At 41.6% G+C, this 22,268-nt stretch overlaps 1 protein-coding gene across 1 annotated transcript; it reads left to right on the top strand.

Moving 5' to 3' along the window:
- Positions 1-13,832: 13,832 nt before the first annotated feature.
- LOC117400598 (homeobox protein AKR-like) lies at positions 13,833-20,617 on the top strand. The gene is made up of 3 exons (XM_034000787.3): positions 13,833-14,280; positions 16,373-16,596; positions 19,097-20,617. Exons 1-3 carry the CDS (start codon positions 14,265-14,267, stop codon positions 19,655-19,657), a joined length of 801 nt encoding a protein of 266 aa, XP_033856678.1. The 5' UTR covers positions 13,833-14,264; the 3' UTR covers positions 19,658-20,617.
- The last annotated feature ends 1,651 nt before the right edge of the window (positions 20,618-22,268 follow it).

Below are 22,268 nucleotides of genomic sequence, written 5' to 3'. Positions count from 1 at the left end.
ACGTAAAATAAACAGCTTTCAGAAAACAAACTTGAAAGTCAGCGCAGACAAAAAGTATTCCTGTCGGTTGTAGCCAAGTTAAATGCATGCTTGCCTTTAACAAATGACAGCACTCTGTTTTAGTAAGGAAGCAAGTACCACGATGTTTAGGCTTTTATAGTGCTCTGAAATATTGTCTACTTAGGTTTCTTTAATGTTTAAACAGATCGGCGAAATATCCACGAAATCCTACTTTTATTCCATAACCTACCCACAAAAAATACGTAAATTTACTGCGATTTAAGTAACCCCCTAGTTATAACTATCTTACCTGTTGCAACCCGTGTAAATTTAGTAATGTGTTAAACCAAAGTTAGTAAAGACTTAAGCTAAGTCTTTAACTAAGCTATAACTAAGCTAAGAACTTACACATAGCTGGTGCAACCCAGCCCTGGCCTATAGGCCTATACCTGTTCAAGCCAGGCACTATGACTAGTCTGTTGTACGTTCAAGTTTATTATGTTGGAGTTGTTTTGATCAGCAGCATCCGCACTCCAACATCCTCAGTGCTGACTGGTTACTGTAAAGGGAACACGTGATCGACTTGGAGTCTCCGCTCTTAGTAACAAACTAGCTAAGTTCTGCCTTAAGTATGTGTGGTGCAACCGAAAATAGGACAATGCTTAGATATCAACTAACCAGTAATTACTACACACTTAGTGAAGGCTTTACGTGTTAACTTACGGACAAAGTTACGCATAGCTGGTGCAACCCAGCCCAGTGTCTTTACCTTAGTCTTTACTGCATCCTCTTGATAATATAGGACATCCTTTTAAATCCTATGAGATTCTAAAGTTTCTTATAGGACTTAATAGGATAAAAAAATAATCTTATAGGAATAATTTTTAAGTTCCTATATGATCCTATAGGAATTATTTCAATTTCTGAATGATTCCTATATGATTTCCTATATGTTTTTTTCACCAGGGTTATATTTTAATGTATAATTAAATATGTATATGTATTATCCGTACAAGGTACACAGTATTTGAAACAGTTTAGGTTTTTATGAATAGAAAATGTATCCGAGACATAGGCTGGGTTTACATGCACGTGAAAATCGACTCTAGTCATGACTGTGTGACGTTGTTATTATTATTATTATTTATTTCTGAGCAGACGCCCTTATCCAGGGCGACTTACAATCGTAAGCAAATCACAGTAGAAGTAATAATACAATTAAGAGCAAGTCATGTGAATACATCATGAAACAGCAAAAGAACGTCCTTTGGTCAGCGCGACTTTATGGGCAGGGTCAATCGCTTTCTCACAATAAAAATAGCTGTAAAAACCCATGTAAACCAGAGCAGGAATTGTACTTGTGTGTCACGAGATTTCAGCAGTCAAGATCCTGTTTAACTGGCGGATTCTCACGTTATTCCTCAGCAAAGCCGTAACAAACCAAACCACACACGCAGACAAGAAAGAACTCAAAAGATGCTGCAAATGTAAACCTCTTGTATAGCCTATTATTAATGTTTGTATAAATGCATGTTGTTAACCGAACTTTTAGCCTCATATTATTATTATTATTATTATTATTATTATTATTATTATTATTATTATTATTATTAGTAGTAGTAGTAGTAGTTGTAGTAGTAGTAGTATTTTCTTTCTATAATGCTTTTAAGATGTACCAGGAACAACATCTCTTCTTCCACTGCACAGAACTGGAATGAATTGTTAGCATCAATTGGCATACTGTGCAATAAGTAATGGATATAGTTAACAAACAACACAAATGTACCGTATCACTTTAAATAAATACTTTTGTTTGAATGTTTATAATATTACAAGACATCCACGTTTCATTACAAGGTGTGTGTGTTAAGCGGATTCTGCGCCTTGCACTTCTACTGCAGCTGCAGACCAGCAGTCACTGGCTTCTCAGAGCAGAGGCAGGGTATAGGGACCAGCAGATGCAGGGGCGCTGGAACTAGGGGAGCTGGGGGTGCGGTAGCACCCCCTGGCTTTGCACGGCTTCCATCATATACAGGGGTTACAGTTTTGTTCAATGGCTTTCAGCACCCCCATTTTAAAAAGTGTTCCTGCGCCACAGGGCAGATGTGTACAGGATCATTAGGATGCTCAACCTGGTGCTCTGCCTATATAACTGTCAGTACATGAAGCTGCTCAGGAACCTCGTATTTTATGTATTTTTACATCTCCCCGTTCTCAATCTTATATTCATATAGGCCTAAGGATCATACCGTTTTTTTTTTATTGTATTGTAGCATAACCCCCCCCCCCCCACGTGTTCCCACATTTTCCACATTTATACTTTGATTAAATAAAACTTTTAGATGTTCGCATATCTATTTTTTAAATAATAAAACTTGTACTCTTAGGAGTTTTATTTTATATACTTTTGTGTGTGTGTGTATGTGTGTGTTGGAAAGGTAACGAGACACAAACAGGTAAAGTGTGATAATTCAGAATGTGCGCGACAAGAAGTTAATTATTTTCTCTTGTTAATTTTTTTTTGTCTTCATGGCAACACATGCAGCTCTCCACAATATTCAGTCGTTCTTTTCATAATTACTATGCAGACACGGACATTTAAACATCCCCTCCCCTAAATAACTATGAATCGAGTAATCTGCATTGGTACGGCCGAGTTTTTTTCCTAAATCAGAATGAGGTATGACACAGGCCCGGTTTTTGGGATGGAACTCCATAACAGTCTCGCATTTTGATTGGTCCATGTCTGTCACATAAGAACATAAGAAAGTTTACAAACGAGAGGAGGCCATTCAGCCCATCTTGCTCGTTTGGTTGTTAGTAGCTTATTGATCCCAGAATCTCATGAAGCAGCTTCTTGAAGGATCTCAGGGTGTCTGTTTCAACAACATTACTGGGGAGTTGGTTCCAGACCCTCACAATTCTCTGTGTAAAAAAGTGCCTCCTATTTTCTGTTCTGAATGCCCCTTTATCTAATCTCCATTTGTGACCCCTGGTCCTTGTTTCTTTTTTCAGGTCAAAGAAGTCCCCTGGGTCGACATTGTCTATACCTTTTAGGATTTTGAATGTTTGAATCAGATCGCTGCATAGTCTTCTTTGTTCAAGACTGAATAGATTCAATTATTTTAGCCTGTCTGCATACAACATGCCTTTTAAACCCGGGATAATTCTGGTTGCTCTTCTTTGCACTCTTTCTAGAGCAGCAATATCCTTTTTGTAACGAGGTGACCAGAACTGAACACAATATTCTAGGTGAGGTCTTACTAATGCATTGTAAAGTTTTAACATTACTTCCCTTGATTTAAATTCAACACTTCTCGCAATATATCCAAGCATCTTGTTGGCCTTTTTTATAGCTTCCCCACATTGTCTAGATGAAGACATTTCTGAGTCAACATAAACTCCTAGGTCTTTTTCATAAATATGAGTATGTCGTTACATCAGTGGGAAAGATTGCAGACATTTTTAACAAACCGATCAGAGAGCGAGAGATCTGCTTTCCACAACCTTTTAATTAAAATATAATGTGTTATTTTGCTGTACTAATATATAACAAACTATGGGTTATTACTTTATATGAATTATCATGTTATGCACGAATATAAGAATTGGCTTTCTGTAGTGATGTACTTTTTTCTTTCAAATAGCATATATCTATAATCGTTTGTGCGACATATTTTAATATCAAATATACAGTGCCTTGCGAAAGTATTCGGCCCCCTTGAACTTTGAGACCTTTTGCCACATTTCAGGCTTCAAACATAAAGATATGAAACTGTAATTTTTTGTGAAGAATCAACAACAAGTGGGACACAATCATGAAGTGGAACGAAATTTATTGGATATTTCAAACTTTTTTAACAAATAAAAAACTGAAAAATTGGGCGTGCAAAATTATTCAGCCCCCTTAAGTTAATACTTTGTAGCGCCACCTTTTGCTGCGATTACAGCTGTAAGTCGCTTGGGGTATGTCTCTATCAGTTTTGCACATCGAGAGACTGAAATTTTTGCCCATTCCTCCTTGCAAAACAGCTCGAGCTCAGTGAGGTTGGATGGAGAGCATTTGTGAACAGCAGTTTTCAGTTCTTTCATCTTCCACACTATTACAGTTTTGTTACAGGATACATCAGTTTAACTCTAATTTAATCACAGTTTTACATATAGACTGCCCCTGTTTTCATTTACGTCCTAAATTCTGGGCCACTTTGCTTTTCAGATAATGTTCCAAATTCTGGGCCGATTTGGTTGCAGATAACGTCCCAAATTCTGGGCAGCTTTGGTTTTTAGATAACATCCCAAATTCTGGGCCACTATAGTTTTCAGATAACGCCCCAAATTCTGGGCCGCTCTGATAACGTCCCAATTTCTGGGACGCTCTGGTTTTTAGATAACACTGAGCTTAGTGTGTTGATAGAACAGAGCTTCTCGAGTCTAATCGAGTCGATTGTATTTCCCATGCATTCGTGCTGAAAGCTGGCTCACCGCTTTCCTGGAATCAACGACTTTGAAAAAGGCCTTTTTGCCTTTCTATCTTTCAGCGGCCTCCTCGCTTGCGTGGTAGGCAGCTCTTTGTATCTGTCTGTCGTGTGTGAGCGACTGCCTGTGCAGTCATCCACAAGTGGTTGTCTATTCTTTCTAAGAGTACACAGTTCCTCCACGGGGCTAGGCTTTGCCGTATGCCTGCCGTTGATTGACTCTTCCAGCCGCACTCTCCTCCACGGGGCCAGGCCTTGCCACATCCCTGCTGTCAAGTTGACCCTGCAGGCTGTGTAGGCCTGCCCACCTCTGTGAGTCGGGCCTTGTAAACAAACATTGTGCTCTCCCCTATACTATCTTTCTACCGTGTTTTGCTGTCTGCTTCAACTCGCCCACCGCGGCTTCGGCCTTGTCTCCCCTTGGCACACACTACGTGCTAACCAGGTGTGTGTGACTGCACATTTGCGTAGCCCCTGGTGCTTCGGTACCACGGCACACACATAGCCCTTGATACTTAGGTATCTCAGTGCGCAAGTGCTCAGTGCATACGGCACACGGTGCCCAGCACCTTCGCATCAGTGCACAGTCATAGTGCTGCACGGTACACGGTGCACATAGTGCTCTCGGTACTCGTGCATGCGGTGCTTGGTACGCACGGTGCACACAGTGCTTGGTACCCACTGCTACAACGCTAGTGCAGGAACACACGGTGCTACATGGTATGCGGTACACATAGTGCATGGTACTCGGTGCGCACAGCGCTCAGGACGCCCAGTGCACGCAGTGAACACGGTGCTTGGCCACTGCCTCAGACCTAGCGCAACAGCTCATGGTGCTGCACGGTACTCGGTGCACAGTGCCATGGTACTCGGTGCGCACGGGGCTCAGCACGCACGGTGCACGGTGCACATGGTGCTTGGTACTACGCTACTGCACAGGCATACGGTGCTGCACGGTACGCAGTGCACAAGGTGCTCACGGTACTCAGTGTGTGGTGCGCGGTGTTAGGTACCCTCTGTTACAACGCTAGTCGGGGTTCCACGCCTGCACAGCCTGCAAAGCATATATCCCGCAAGAGGACAAGCATACCCTCTGTGCGCGGTGCTTGGGTGTTCAACATGCCACCTTGGCCCTCGAGAGGGACGTGGCCTGTAGCATCTGTGAGGCTTTCCAGCCCCCGGGTGAAAGAAGCTCGCTTGGAGAGGGCCACGAGGGCGAGCTCTGCGTCCTCTATGGCCGGACCGTCGGCGGCTCTTGGAGCCTCAGAGCCTCTCCTCCATGAGCTGTCCCAGGACCCCCTGTTAGGCATCCCAGATGCGCAGGCTGCCCGCAGTCACTCCCCATCGCCGCAACGAGAAGGGTGAAGCGTTCCAAGCAGACAAGGGACATTATGGACCTCAAGGCACAGATGGCCCAAATACTAGAGCTGCTGGCTAAACAGGCGCCGGCGGCCCAGGCCCCGTTGCAGCCCCAACTGCCATACCCCTCTCCCCCAGGGGAGTTCAGGGTGGACGGGAAGAGGCGTCTCAGCTGCTGCAAGAGGACACACTCTCCATAGCAGCCACTGGGGAGGGGGCCTCCTTCTCCTCTGACATGCAGGTGGGCGAGACCCCTGCTGAGGAAGAACCTGGCTTCGAGGTAGCCTCGGAAGCCAGTGCACCCCCGTTGTCCAGCTCAGTTTTGGCACTTATGGAACATGCTGCAGCCTTCTTGCAGGTCCCCTGGACACCAGCGGCTGAACCACGCCAGTCCGTGTTACGGACGCAGGCGATGACTCCTCGCCCTCAAAAGTTCCTGGCCTTCCCAGACTTCATGGACGAGGTACACTTCTCCTGGGATCGTCCGGCCTCGGGTCCTAGCATGCTAAAGCATGCTGCACCACTTGCCTCCTTAGAAGGCGCGGATAAGCTTGGCCTAGCGGGGTTCCCCCCGGTAAACTCCAACATCGCGGCCCTAGTAAAGGCCCCGCCGGTGGGTGGATTGGCTAGAGACGCGGCCTGTCAGAACTCTCAATCTAAAGTAACGGAAACGCATCTCAAGCGGGCGTATGCAGCAAGGGCGCAGACAACTTGTCTGTCTAAAACAGTGAGTGTGCTTACTTGGATGGTGTACTGCACGAGGCCCCGCTCCCCAAGCCGGTGGCCACGGAGTTACGTCTCCCGTCCAGCACACTGCTGCAGATCTCCGGTCTCCAAGCACAGGCTCTTGGCCGGAGCCTGGCTAGCTTGATCGTGGCGCGTAGACAGCTGTGGCTGTGTGGCGGTGTGTCCCGCCCCTTTGTTTGTTATTTATTTATATTATGATTTATGTTTTATATTACGCCGAAAGCCAATTGTTATTTGTTATTGTTTTGCATTTTAAAAACCTTGTGAGGATGCGTGACTGATCAGCTACTGATTATTTAACTAGCTGCCAGTCACGCATCCTTACTAAACTCGTGCAGACCTTACTAACCCCTCGGCCAGAATATAAAAGCCTCCAGCTGTCCGCGCTAAAGGGGAGGGTGTCAGAGGTGAGACATGCTTTTGTGGATAGAAAAACAATTGCTATATGTAAATATACTTGTTTCGTTATTGTTTGTTTGGCCAACGTGCCCTTTTGTTTAGTGTTTTGATGTTTGTTTTGTTTAAACCTTTTGTTTTGTTTATTTAATAAAATAGCTGAGCGTCGTAGCGCTCAGTTTCACCACCGCCATTATCTGTTTTGGTTTCTGTTTCTTGTCCGTGACGTCACCACACACACTCCACTCAAGGATAACTCGGTCACATATGGTGTCCTGCGTAGGACAAATAATGCCTCCAGGAGCTGGACCAGGAACAGCAAAGGGCATTTTTTTTGTTCTTTTTTTTCGTATTTGTGTTTGGAAAAAAAATAATAATAAAAAAAAAATAATGGAAGGCTGGAGCTGGAGAGACGGATGCGGGGAACTGGAGGACCTCCTCGGTGGTCTGGAAGACCAAGGCTGGTGCCTTGCTTGCAGGGTATACGGGCACAAGTTGGTGATCTCCTCCTTCCAGGACGAGGAGGAGGAACCGGCCCAGGAGAGGAAGGTAGGGAGAAGGAGCAGGAAGAGAAGGGGGAGAGGTAAACTGCAACAGCAACCGTAGCAACAGCAGAAGGAGGTCGGGGATGACGGTTGGGAGGTTTTCTTAACGAACCTCGAGGTGGAGTTATGTCCTGGCTGTGGGGCATTTGGGCACATGTTGGCCATATGCCCCACGCAATATGAAGAGGGGGAACTAGCGCCCAGACGGGGGGAGCCCGTGCATCTGCCTCCTCCACTGCTTCCACCAGAAGGAGCAGAGCAGCGGGAGCTGCATCTGTCTCCTCCACCGCTTCCACTAGCAGAGGGTGAATACTTGCTGGTTCCGCATCCATCAACGTGGGAGGATGGCTTAACACTCCCACCTCCACCAGCAGAGGGTGAATACCTGCTGGTTCCGTCTCCACCACCGTGGGAAGGACTGCTCCTGCCCTGCCTCGCTCTGCCCAAGGATGCTTGCCTCGCTCCACCCAAGGATGCTTGCCTCACTCCGTCCAAGGATGCCTGCCTCGCTCCGCCCAAGGTTGCCTGTCTCACTCCACCCAAGGATGCCTGCCTCGCTCCGCCCAAGGATGCCTGCCTCGCACCGCCCAAGGATGCCTGCCATTATCTGTTTTGGTTTCTGTTTCTGGTCCGTGACGTCACCACACACACTCCACTCAACGACAGCACGGTCACAGGCTGTCACAAGCGAGACTTCCTGATGTGGCTAAGGCTGCGCTGCTTGACGAGCCTATATCCCCAGGACATACCTTTGGGCCACCCATGGAGGAGATCCTACAGAGAGCCCACCGGGAATGTGAGGCATCCCGGCAGGTGGCCACGTTGCTCCCTCCCCGCACCTCCACCTGGTGCAGGTCGAGCCGCTGGCGAGCTCCTCAGACGCGGACTGTCACTAGAACAGTTCCAGTCCCCAGGGCTCCGCTGGGTGACCTAAGGCATCGTCTACAGGGCACATAAGCAACAAACAACCAGAAGGCAGAGGGAACGAAGGACGTGGCCAGTCCACACACCAGCATAACAGGAGGCGTTTTCAGGGCCAGCACCCTAAACAGCCACCCCAAACTAACCCGCCTCACAATAGGTCACCCTCCTATTGTGCCAGAAACTATTGGGTCTGATGGCCGCAGCCATATCGGCAATTCAGCTAGGTCTGCTTCGCATATGCCTGCTACAAGCGTGGCTCAATGCGTTCCACCTCAATGCCAAATGCGACAGACATCGTCGGCTGATTGTGTTTCATGCGTGCTCGGCAGCCCTAAGCTGGTGGAGGACAACTCTCTACTGCATGAAGGTCTGCGAATGGGAGTAGTGTTAAACCGCCAGGTGGTGATGACAGACGCCTCCAACTTGGGTTGGGGAGCGGTCTGGGAAGGCAGAGGAGTACGCGGAACCTGGCCGGACGATTGGCCATCCCTGCACATAAACATGCTGGAGCTGCAAGCGGTATCTGAAACAGCAGAGAGGAGCAGCAACTGGCTGTGGTTGAGACGGAAAAGACGGAAAGATTCTGGCTGGGGATCTCAAGCACAATAGAAAGAAAGAAACGCTGATGTACAGGTAAGTAAGCTGGGCTGAGTTGAGTGGGGGACGGAGGGGGCTGATTCTGGGACGCCAGAATCACCGTCGAGCCCTCTTGAGGTGTTGTGGGCTAGTCGACGAAACACTGAGGATGGAAGGTGCCCACTTGAAGACCCCAGAGATGTACTCTACTTAGCTCAATCCAGACGGTTGTCATGCTGATGCGCTGGGGAGACCGCACTGTGGTTGATCCCCGGAGCCAGCATCGCAGCCGTTGTGTGTGCTGATGCGCTAGGGAGGCAAAATAAGCTGATCCCTTGAGCCAGCATTAAACTTCATCCATCAACACCTGACAGAAGGATATCTATATCATCATATGGAAGGAAGTGCAAATGGATGGAGACACCTATGGATCACATTAGTTTACTGTAAAGCTACGTCTTAGTTGGTGCTTATCTTGGCGAAAGCCGAGTTCAAATCAGCATGAAGTTTTAACATCTACTCTTGTGTAATGGAAATCATGAAGATCTGAATACGTCCAATGACTGCTGTCAATAGTGCAGCTGGCAACAAGGGAAAGACCTTGTGACAGTCTGGAGAGACAGCTGACAGGAGGAAAGAGACCCCATTGGGGCTGGCAAGGGTTAGCTACCCTTGTCGGCAATATCCAGCTCTGTGTTTACAGGATGCTGGAGACACCCGCCCAAGGCTTCTAAGAAATTAAAGAAAAAAATACCCCTAGAGTCTGCGAGAGCAGGGGCGGAAGATGACTCAACGTTGGACAACACGGTTAACGACTTAGGAACGGAAACGGATACGAGTACGGAGAGTACTTTACAAAAGGCTAGTTCAAGATCTGCAGTTAGCAAAGACATGGAACTCCAGGTTTGTGTCTGCGGCTGGAGCAAGGCGACAACGGTCAGGGGTTTGAAGACTCATCAAGGGAGAATGAAATGCTTGAGGGAGAAGGGACAAGGGCCTATCATTGATCAGTACTTCTTACGAAGTCAGTCAAGTCAGTCGAATGAAATTCAGCGACAGGAAGCAAACCACAGTTCGCAGGATAGTACAAACTATTCCTGGAAAGTCTAGACGTCAGCAGGAGATTGAATGCTTAGTTAGAAAAATGAGACAGCTGAGGAAGCAATGGAGAAGAGCAGAACAAAGTCAGAAGGAGGGACTCAATCTTTTACAAAGGGTCATAAAAGATAAGCTTGCAACATTGCGCAGAGCGGAGCGCCTACAGAAACGCTACAAAAAGAAGGAGTGTGCGAGAACTAACTTTTATAAAGACCCATTAAAATTTGTAAAGAAGTTATTCACCAGTGAGAAGAATGGCACACTAAAAGCATCTAAGTTTGAGCTGGAGAGATATTTGGAGGAAACACATACAGATTCAAAAAGGCAGGAGCCTATGTAAATTCCTTCAGACATCCCACCTATCAATCCACCAGAATACCAAATGGAGGACTGTGCACCTAAGTGTGAAAAAAGCAAGGGCTTCATCATCTCCAGGGCCTAATGGAGTTCCGTACAGAGTGTACAAGAGTGCTTCAGGAGTTCTACGAATCCTGTGGAAATTGATGAAAGTGGCATGGGAAAAACAGGTTGTACCAAGTGCATGGCGCCGAGCAGGAGGAGTCTTTATACCTAAAGAAAAAGATTCTACAAGCATCAGTCAGTTTCGCCCTATTTCCCTATTAAACGTAGAAAGATTTTCTGCAGCATTATTGCTCAGAGATTGTCAACTTACCTATTAAAGAACTGCTTCATTGACACTTCAATACAAAAAGCAGGCATTCCAGGTTTCCCAGGATGCTTAGAACACATCAATGTGATCTGGTAACAAATTTAATCAGCTAAAAAGGAGAGGAAGGAGCTCCATGTGACATTCCTGGATTTGGCTAATGCATATGGTTCAGTGCCACATGAACTTCTTTGGGCAGCATTTAATTTTTTCAGTGTACCGATGACAATAACAAATTTAGTGAAAGCCTACTTTGGAGATTTGCAATTTAGTTTTTCAACTTCAGAATTCAGCACTACATGGCAATGCCTAGAAGTTGGAATAATGGCAGGATGCACCATTTCTCCACTGGCTTTTACCATGGCAATGGAAGTAATCATTAGGGCATCAAAATGGGTAGTGGGAGGAGCGCGCTTGGCTTCTGGAATGCGACTACCACTAATTCGAGCATACATGGATGACATGACAACCATGACTACAACAGTAGCCTGCACTAATCGGTTATTGGGCAAATTAACCAATAACATTGCATGGGCACTAATGCAATTCAAGCCCACTAAATCAAGGAGCATCTCTATAATTAAAGGTAAAGTAGTAGATAAAACGTTCTTCATTAACGGTTAGGCAATACCAACAGTGTCTGAGAAGCCAGTGAAGAGTCTTGGGAGATGGTACGACTGGGATCTAAAGGACACAGTTCGTGTGGGAGAAGTTAGACAACAAGCAGTGGAAGGGTTGAAGAGCATAGACAGCAGCGCTTTACCAGGCAAACTAAAACTCTGGTGCTTTCAGTTTGGTCTACTGCCGAGGTTGCTGTGGCCACTGACTGTGTATGAGGTTTCTTTGACAACAGTAAAGAAGTTGGAAGCCTTAATCAGTTCATACATCAGGAAATGGTTGGGAGTTCCACGCTGCCTCAGTAGAGTGGGACTTTATGGTAAAGGAATACTGCAGCTACCAGCATCCACTCCAACCGAGGAGTTTAAGTGCGCCAAGGTAAGACTGGAAATGACATTAGTACAGTCACGCGACAAATGCGTAAGGGAGGCAGCACCTGTGCTGAAAACTGGAAGAAAGTGGGTGGCAAAGAAAGCTGTGGAGGATGCAAAGGCTGTCCTTCGAATTGGTGATATCATGGGGCAAGTTCAGCATGGAAGAGGGGGTCTTGGTCTCAGTTCAGCTCCTCCTCCATGGCACAAGGCAGCCCCAGCTCAACGGAGGAAGATGGTAGTCAACGAGGTGCAAAAGCAGGAGGAGAGGATGAGGTGTATAAAGGCCATTTCCCAGGCCAAGCAGGGAGAATGGATGAGATGGGAGAGTGTGGAACAACACAAGATTGGCTGGCAAGACCTATGGTCAATGGAACAGAACAGGATCAGTTTCCTCATCAGGTCAACATATGATGTTCTCCCATCACCACAGAACCTACACCTCTGGGTAGGAGAGGATCCCTCATGTCCTTTGTGTTCATCACCTGCAACATTAAGGCACATTTTGACAGGATGTAAGGTGGCTCTTAGCCAAGGACGGTTTACTTGGCGCCATGACCAGGTGCTGCGATGTTTGATATTAAACTTTAATTAATACGTTCCATCTTTCAATAGTATATCAAATCTATGAAATCTTGGCACAAATATTTATAAATGTGAATAAAACTGTTGAAAATGTTCCATACTTCGGCGTGTGGGGTAAAGTCCTGCCATGCCTCTCTTCAATGTGGTGGATTTTTTTCAAAAGACAACAAGCAGCGCTATACTGCCATTTGATTGGTTGTTAAACATCCAATCAAATGGACTTGACAGTTCAAGTGATGTTAACTGTTACAAAAAGCAAAAAATACAAGCTGCCATGTGACGTCCATTGTAATGGACGCAGGATCTGAAGGGGTTAAAAATGCCTGCACGCTTTCCCACTCGTGTGACGACATATTCATGTGACAGACATGGACCAATCAAAACGCGAGACTGTTATGCGGTTGCATCCCAAAAACCGGGCCTGTGTCATACCTCATCAGAACAGCATAGCAACGCATTTCCAGAAAAGTACGACAAAAACATCGTGAAAAAACTGTCATGACTTGTCCATGTAAACGCCGTCATAGATAATTAATTTACGTTATTAAAGTTATATTGATTAATAATTTATAAACTTAACAAAAGTTTTCAATTTGAATATTTTATACCATATATATATGTATGAATATAACAACATACCTGCAATTCCCAGTACAACATATTCTTGAAATAACTGTCATCTGTCTGTCACGGCTGTCTTGTCAGCATTGTCTGTTAGAAGAGACAGGGAGACAACACGAGGAGGAGCGCGTGAATGTTTTTTTTTTTTTTTTTAATCGTAACCTTAATCATATTTATAAATAACACAGGGAAGTGTGAACGTTTAAGATATGAAGTACGAACAAAAAAGTTTGCCCTCCCAGCATCCCGATTCATAAAAAAGCGCCGACTTAATTTTCATCAATTAATCACTAAAACTAAACATTCTTAACATTAACATGAAAATATATGTTTATTTTCGGTAGTTTAAAGGTTCTGTCCATAAGTGTTTCTTTCTTCAGTGGGAGTTTCGATCTACCTGACCAAGCCCTCTGAAATATCATTACTTCTAATTGGCTACCCAGCAGCAAAGACGTCACTGATTTAGCATGAACCGCTCTTTGTGATAAACTAACACAGTATTGTCACAAATACATGTGGTGCAACTGAAGTAAGAGAACGTTTAGTTATAAACTAACTAGTAACAACTAAGGACTTAGTAGAGGCTTAACGTTCTAATTTAGGAATTAATTTACGCATAGCTGGTGCAATCAAGCCCAGGTTTATAAATTAAACTATATCCTATTAACCACCAGTACCTTTACAAAACAAAAACCTCGTGAAAAAAATTGTTTAATGTGAATACAGGAATGTGAAAACAATCCCCAAAAGTGGTTTCAACGGTATCAAAACAAACATGTGTCATGTTTATTCAGTCACTGGGTACTTTAATGGAATGATCATAAAGAGAAAACAATCCGCACAATATGGGCTCATTTTCGTTGCTTCTCAACTACATGATTGGGTTACAGCTGCATGCCTGCTTTGTTGGTGAAAATAAAAGTTTTCATTAAACGGGTTTGGCATGCTGATGTCAGAGATTTTTTCTTTCTTTTTAGTAACTAGTGGGAGGATCTTAGAGGGTTGAGTCACGCATCTGTCAAAGAGAGCTGTCACCCAGTTTAATGATCAAACACACTGAGCAAGAAGCAAAGAGAAGGGAAACTGGAGATCTCAGGTACCTCGACAGTGTGTTTTGTTTCAAGCGAGTGGACACGCCGGAGAGCGATTTCAAACACAAAAAGCAGTGAAAACACCACGGATACAATTTGGATTTAATTTGTCGTGTGGTTGGAATACATTTGCCCGACTTTGGAATATAAAGAAAACACATTCGTTTGATTAAACTGTATTTTGGACCAAGATGAAAGCGAAGAAAGGTAGGTGTGACTGTTGTTAACAAGTACTTATTTATCTCAAATCAAAGCATTTACTTATTAAATTGGTGCTTTCAAAGTTTAGCGTCGAGTTTCAGATAGCAGCTAACTTAACTCTGCCTTGCCATTTTTTGCTCCAGACAAAACATGTTTTTCCCCCATGTGCTGGCGCGTTGTCAACATTGTGTTCAGTGTCCTTGTTTTCCGTAAATAAATTATCAAGAGTTTAATGCAAACGCAGTTACAATCGGTTTAATTTTTAATTTATTTTGTTCACGAAGCAAGGAATGAAAAGTGCGCCTTGGTTTAAAGCCCAAGCACTTACATCAGAACACACAAATGCTGACCAAAAAATGTTTGTTTAGTTCTTTGAATTTTTCAATCGCTTTGAAATAAATGTGTTTTTTTTAAGCCAGCAGATCAACAGTTTTGCTTTCGTTGCGTCAAAGCCTAGTAAGCTTTACGCAGCAAGCCAAAGTTGCTTAAAATTGTTTTGATTATCCCAACTTACAGTGCTATTGTATAACCTATTTATTTGGAAATAAGACAACTCATGTCTGGCTATCTAGACACGCATAACGTAAAAGCTGACCTCCTTTGTGAAGTTAATGTGTTTGTCATTCTGCCTCAGGCTTCACTTACATTCTTCAACCTCGTGTTCCAGAGAACACAAAAGGATACGTTTTATACGATTTTCATCGTTCTTTCTACACCACGAAATATGACTGATTTTTTTTTTTTAAATCTTGTTTTAAAAAATGTGTTTGTGATTTATACAAGTGTGAAGTGGCACATGTTGACTTGAACGACAGTGATTATTTTGTTTTGTCTAGCGAGTTACCGTCCTCAACAGGTCTCTAGCATTAGCAGCAGCATGGGGGACTTTTTCAAACTAACTGAGGGGGAGGGGGTCAGAAAAATTCCAAGATAATGTTTAATTCACCATGTTACCTTAGTTTGTAGGTTAAGTACATATTTGATTTAAACTATTTAATAAGAGTCCCAAAAAAAATAATATTGCTTTTGCCAAAAAAAAATAAATAAAAAAAATGTAGCCATGAAAAAGCTCCTTCCAAACCATGGTAACTTCATGCTCTATTAATGTTCTCAGTTACAGCAACGATGTCAATTATTAACATTGTTGCAGTAAAACTAAGTGTGCATATTTTGAGTTTTGAGGAATTGTTAGCCTTATTTTAGCAATTACTGCAGGCCTCAGAATGCAGAGTAGTTCAACCAATCAACCGTGTCTCATGAGTTTGTCGAACATTGTTGTGTTTAAATATGCCACGTGTGTCTAAAACTGGTTGGGATTTCAAATGGTAGGCTTCTGAAAATATTTATTTTTGAGTCTTGTCATCTGGTTGTGGCTGAATGGATCTATTTGGCCAAAGGTTAAAAGAAAATAATGGTTCGTTATTTAAAGTACTTTATTTCTTGATGCACATTGTCCAAGCTTCAGAGACCATTTTTTAAATGGAGCAGTTCTTACGCATAAAATTAGCCTAGTACATATAAATATGTAGGCGTGGGAGTGTTACTTTTGTACGTGCGTGCTAAATTGGTTGACAGGATGAATAGACCCCACACGTTTGTTTTATTTTTTCGTATCGCCTAGGAGCATTGTGCGCCACTTCCGGAGTATCTTTCTGTAGTGTTTTATGACAATGCAAATAGTTATACGTGTACTGCACTCAGAAATGCTTAATCTTATAGTAAAAAAAACAAAACAACAACTAACTAGTTAGGTTGCCATTTGGAAAACTGCTAATTTGTATTTTTAAAAGAAGATGTACTAGCAATAACATTAGGTTCATCCTACAAAACATAATTTAAAACACTTTTCATGCATTATATATTGGCACAAACAGCCAAAAACGAAGTAGTGTGATGCTGCTTCTGTCTGGACAAGTGCAGTTGAAGGTACACATTCTGTCATATTATGCTAATGAGCTATGAAGGCAGGAAGTTGATCATGTGTTTGGAATGTTTTACAGCACAGTAACTTGACCTATGTTCTCATGGGTCACCGACCTGCCCTTTTTCTAACTCTTTTTTGAAGTTGCTGGGATTAACAGATTTTTCTTTTGTATAGGTATGCTAACGCTATCTGGTAGTGAAACCGAGGATGATGACAGCATGGGTGTCCCGCTTGACCTGTCCTCTTCAGGCAATGGGAAGAGGAAAAGACGTGGGAATCTGCCCAAAGAGTCTGTGGAAACTCTGAGAGACTGGCTTTATGAACATCGGTATAATGCATACCCCTCCGAACAGGAGAAAGCACTTCTCTCCAAACAGACTCATCTTTCTACACTACAGGTAACAATCATCTATATGCACACCCACTCAATGGGGCTGGTGGCCAAAAAAAAAAAAAAAGGCAGGGGGCAGCAGCGGTAAAATCTTATTATTGTATTGTGACTGACAACACTTTTTATATCTTCTTAACATTTTATCCCAATTTGGCTGTTAAACACTTTTTGTCCACTAGCCAGCAAAGAAAATAAAACAGCAGCCCATCACAGTTTATTGTAATAAACCAAACTGTTACACACTGCCAGCGTATGTTTAAACATGCACTATACAACATGAATATAGCATTTAGATTTTAAGACCACGTCACAGGGTGTGATTTGTCAAATTTACGTTATTATTATTATTATTATTATTATTATTATTATTATTATTATTATTATTATTATTATCGATAACTAAAAGGCAATAACAACGTATGCTTATAATGCTACAAACACTTAAACTGAGTGACATTGTACTGTACGTATATACACAGAATCACCATACTATATGCTAAATGTTTCAGTGTCATCTGTATAAATCAAATTTTCCAGCAGAAAGGCATAGTCAGTACAACATTTATCTTCCATGCTGGGGAAGCCCCCGTCAAATCGTACCCTGCTAACATATTTTGCCAAAAAATATTTTCTAAATTAAATTAAGGCAGGAGAAAGACAGACAAATGTCAAGCACATTCTTTCGACTTAATTTATTAAATGTAAATAAATGATCAACAAAATAACTAATGACCATTCTGTACTGAGTGGTGACTGACGACTTCAAAGTCACAAGAGGCACAATTACAAACCCGTTGTTTCATCTAATCAATCTGCCATGCAAAAAAAAGAGCTGCTTTAATTTTTTTTATTGATTTCTTCTAGCACAGTAAAGGAAACGGATGAAACCAGGACATTCTGTATGTTTTTAGACATACATATAGTGTTTTCATACCGTTATGATGGATTTCTTTTTTTTCATGGTCACTTCTTAAAATTTCAAAACCGAATGATGCAATTTCCATTATTCAACAATTCACTTATAGTTGCGCATAGCAGGCCTACAGCATTGCTTCAGTAGGGGACGTGAGGGTTTGAGTTGCTCCTCCAATTAAAACCAGGGATCAGACTACGTCATCTGCCGTTGTTAGTACTGTACTGTGTGTTGTTATAGTAGATAGGAGTTTGTAACAGAAGTTTGTCTCCTTTAATAAAAAATAACTCTGGGCTCCTCCAATTAAAACCTGTGCTCAGATCATGTGATCTGCTACTGCTAGTTCTGTGCTTAAGAGCAGATAGGAGTTTATAACGGAGACTTGCTTTCTCTGAAGAGCCAGAACTGCTGTTAATATAGGAATGCTGAGTCTAGGGTTTTAGTTAATTTTTTTAAGGTCTTTTTTTTTTTTTAATGTTCACTTTGAAATTTGAAGGAGGCAATGCCTTCACTGACCCACTTTCATATAGTATGTTTAAGTATAGTTTTAATTGTTTTATGTCTTTTTTTTTTTTACTTTCACATTTTTTTTATAATTTATTTTTTACTGCACATTTGCACATTTGTGGAGTTTGAAAAAGAGACACAGTCGAAACATAAAACAATGCCAAGTACCAGCCTCCATGCAAATACAGTTGCAGGGAAAGAAAAAAAAGAGGATGCTCATTTTAATTCAACATAAAAAAATAAAATAAACATGATTAAGAAAATAGTGGTACCTGCTGAATAGAGGGCAGATACAAACTTAATTACTTGCACTGTTTGCTACAATGATACAAATATGAAGATTATCTGCAAATATAAATGTGAAGGATATTGTCACTGTTAAATATTTTTCTCCAAACTTCCCCCCTGTGTAGTTGCACTGACTGCACTAGCTATTCCTCTGGCACAGCATCAAAGTTGTGTTTCTTTTTTTCACCTGCGTGTAATAAATAAAAAGTGCCTATTGGGCAAGCCAGTTTTTTTCATATATTAAGTGATAAATTCTAACTTACTTGAGGTAATGTCTGTTTTTGAAGATTACACAGTCAGTTGAGCAAGGAAAATTCCTCACTTTCAGTGGGAGGTACTAGAGTGTTCACACAGGAATTTCACTGGTGTTGTTTATTACCCACTACCTGGGAACAATAGTCTAATACATTTGCATATTAAGTGCATTTTGCATGTGAAGCAGTGGAGCCTGGATCAAGATAACCTAATGAACACTTTAAAGCAAATGTTCATGAAGTGGCTACTCATGCTGTAAAGAATGGTGTTTTTTTTATTCAAGTATGTTGTTGTTTTATTCCAAATGCATCATCAGTTTTCCAGATGCTATAACCTAAACATTTTAGATTAAACTGAACATAGCACCATGGACTAAAACAAAGGGCTGTTCAAATAAACAACTGGATTGACAGCCTGTGATATCTGGCCTATTTTTTGTATATTAATATTTGGAGTAGAAAGTCTGATATTTTTTTGCAACAAATGATTTGCAAGATCACAATAGAAATTTGAAAACTAATAGTTTTATACTTTATACTTGTAGGTCTGTAATTGGTTCATCAATGCTCGTCGGAGGCTTCTGCCAGACATGCTGCGAAAAGACGGCAAAGATCCTCACCAGTTTACCATTTCACGAAGAGGGAGTAAAATTTCAGAGTCAAACTTCATGGAAAACTCTATGTCCCCCAAACCTTTGCTTTCTGGGAGCTTGGACGAGAGGTCGTTCCACCCTTCTAACTTAGGACCAAGCCTATCCAGGAAACTCCTTTCACCAAAGAGCCCTTCTCCAGGTCCAGTGCTTCCCAGACCATCAGTTATATGCCATACCACCATCACTGCACTGCAAGAAAGGCCCCTGCATTACTGCCAAACAATCATAGACAAAGCCCAAGACTTACATTCCACAAAAGTATACGGTCTCTTCAAATGTCATGAAGAAGCAGAAACAGAAGGTAACTCAAGCCCTCAGAGTGGGCTTTTCAACACTCCTCCCCCAACTCCTCCTGATCTCACCCAGGACTTTAGCGGCTTCCAGCTCTTGGTGGATGTTGCACTGAAACGAGCAGCAGAGATGGAACTGCAGGCAAAGCAACTTGTGTCTTAAAATCTCAACTGGAATGCAAAAATAGACTGAATTTACTGACCACACACACACAGACACACTATATATATAATATAGCTGTTGATGATGAGGACTACCATGTATTGTGTTTTTTTTTTTTTTTTTTTGCACAAAGGAGGACCAAAGACCACCTTGAACTTTGTCTTAATGAACTTTGTCTTAATGAACTTTCCTTTTCTTAATATTGAGAAATGTATTGGCTACTGCAGATGCAGATGTACTTTGTTTCTTACTAACTAGAGTTTAAATGGTGTTCTTCTTTTTCTGTTTTTTCCTCATTTTTTGGTACCGATTTGCTATTACTTTGCCTTGTTTATTTGCACATGAGGGCCCAAATAAGGTCACATACATGTCTTAATGTAGTTTATTTTTTTGTTGACCTTAATCACTACTGTAGATCATATTAAAAATAGCTTAGCTGTCTTTTTTTTACCTATTGTTTTGCAATGTGAGAGCTTATCTTTTTCACTTATTTATTCTATTTGTGTTTCTCACAGAAGAAATACATGAATCAGGCAGGGCTTAGAATAGAACATGTAGCAATTTTCATATTGACTGAGCCTTCCTTTGTAGTGTTGGAAGTGGGGGTTACCAATCTTAATGGGAGGGATTGCGTTGAAGTTGCTTTTCACAGGGTAGATCTGGGCTGCATTGTATGTTAGGAATGTTCTAGAGAAACAACACTAAAATAATAGATAGCATGGATGAAAGTGTCGGTGCGTAAAGTGTTTTTTTTTTCTTCATTTTAGTTTTATTTGTTTTATTTTTTACTTTAAACAACACTGAATAAATTGTTGAAAAAAAGGACTGAAATAAATAACCCTATGTATAGCTAATGTGAGAAGATGCCCAATTGTGTGATTTCTTACTTTCATACTGTGCAATGGTTGTGGCAGAGGTTGCCCACATGTTGTCTAAATAAAGTTTCATTTTGTACAGCTATTTTGGCACTTAGATATATGACTTACGCAAACACATTTTTCTGCTGCAGTTGTAATTACCCTATTGTAGTCAGGCAGTCAATCAGATCTCCAACAATCTTCACTCTTCCCTTCCTCCCATTGTCAATTGTTGCCAGAGAATTGTTGTGTTCTGACACAATTCAACTGTCCTGGGTCAAAGATAATTATTTTTATGCTCAGAAAGGCTACATACTTGTGTGTTCTGCTCCAGTTCTCATGTCTTATCTAGCTATGCCTATCTTCATACTGCTAATACGATTTTACATTGCCATATACTGTTGTCTCATTTGAAGATGTAATGAAAATGTTGAGCAGATTATGTAATTAGGATAAGGTACATCTTCAAAGGCTGTCTTGGCAGGAATTTTGAGTTACGGCCCTGCAAAAGATTCAAAAGAAGACTGAAGACAGAACCAAAATAATTAAACTCCCTTACAACATATATGATTGCATTAAAGTACATCTTTAATGCTGTACAGTTTTCATAGTCATGCAATAACAATAATAATACAAAATGTATAATTGATTCATATTTTATTTTTTTTACACTGGGAAACATTAATGTATTTACAGATATTCCGTAATGGTTAAGTCTGCCCACACACAAACTACTTTTAATTTCTTCTGAAAATCTCCTTTTTGCAGCAAAATCCTTGTTTTGGCAACTCACTAATTCATATTCTTTATATCTGTCACTCTTTACAAAACAAAATGAAATTGATCAGGGCGTACTGATAAGTAAACCACTTACATTCAAAGAGTGTAGATATAAATTTAATAAAAAACTCAAAAGAAAACAACAAATACATATAAATTAAAACTTTATATTAAATTATATTAAACATACTTAAATCAAAGTTTACCATACTGCGCTGAGGAATTATTGGCAATAAAGTATTGCAATCCTCATATATATTTTTTAACAATTTAATTGGTTTACAAAAGGTGTTATTTGAAGATTTGTGTTCGTGCTCTTTACAGAGGAAAGTGCGCCGTAAGTTCTGTTTCACAGGATTTTCACATCATTTAAACAGAGTTCATTGTGAAAAACGAATGCTATGATATTTATTAGTCACCAATAGAAAACAAGTTTGCGTTTACATGGAATCTGGTAAATTGGCAAGCATGGAAATATCAGCAATAAGGTCACATTATATCATTGTTACAAAAATACAAAATTGGTCAAATGTATTCAGTGGCAAGGACTATAGCTAATATCCCACAATAACTTAAATCTAAGGAGCGCTTTTGTTACTAGTAATCAATATGGATCACGTAATAAAGAACCATCATTAGAATATGATTTTTAGATAAATCTGTGGTATTTTACAGACTTTGATTAGGACTACCTTACCCAATGCTAAGCATTGAAAATGGATGAGTATAGAATTTTACAAAACTGCAATGATCCCTCGTTGCTTAAAGAGGGATCATTTTGTTATGAATGTTGTTTGCCGAAATAAAACTGTATATGCCATGCTGATAGAAGTAGTTTAATTACATGGCTGATTCTGAATTTATTAGAAGATCAAGGATTGCTTGTGTGTTGCATGCAAGAAACAGCTAAGGTGACCTCCACCCACTCTGGTGATATACTAAACAGGCTTGGATGAGGCATGTATGCAACATAA

Source organism: Acipenser ruthenus, chromosome 4, assembly GCF_902713425.1.
Source record: "Acipenser ruthenus chromosome 4, fAciRut3.2 maternal haplotype, whole genome shotgun sequence".
Classification (NCBI taxonomy): domain Eukaryota; kingdom Metazoa; phylum Chordata; class Actinopteri; order Acipenseriformes; family Acipenseridae; genus Acipenser; species Acipenser ruthenus.
Note: the sequence above shows the minus strand (reverse complement) of the source record. Positions and strands in the feature narration are given on the sequence as shown.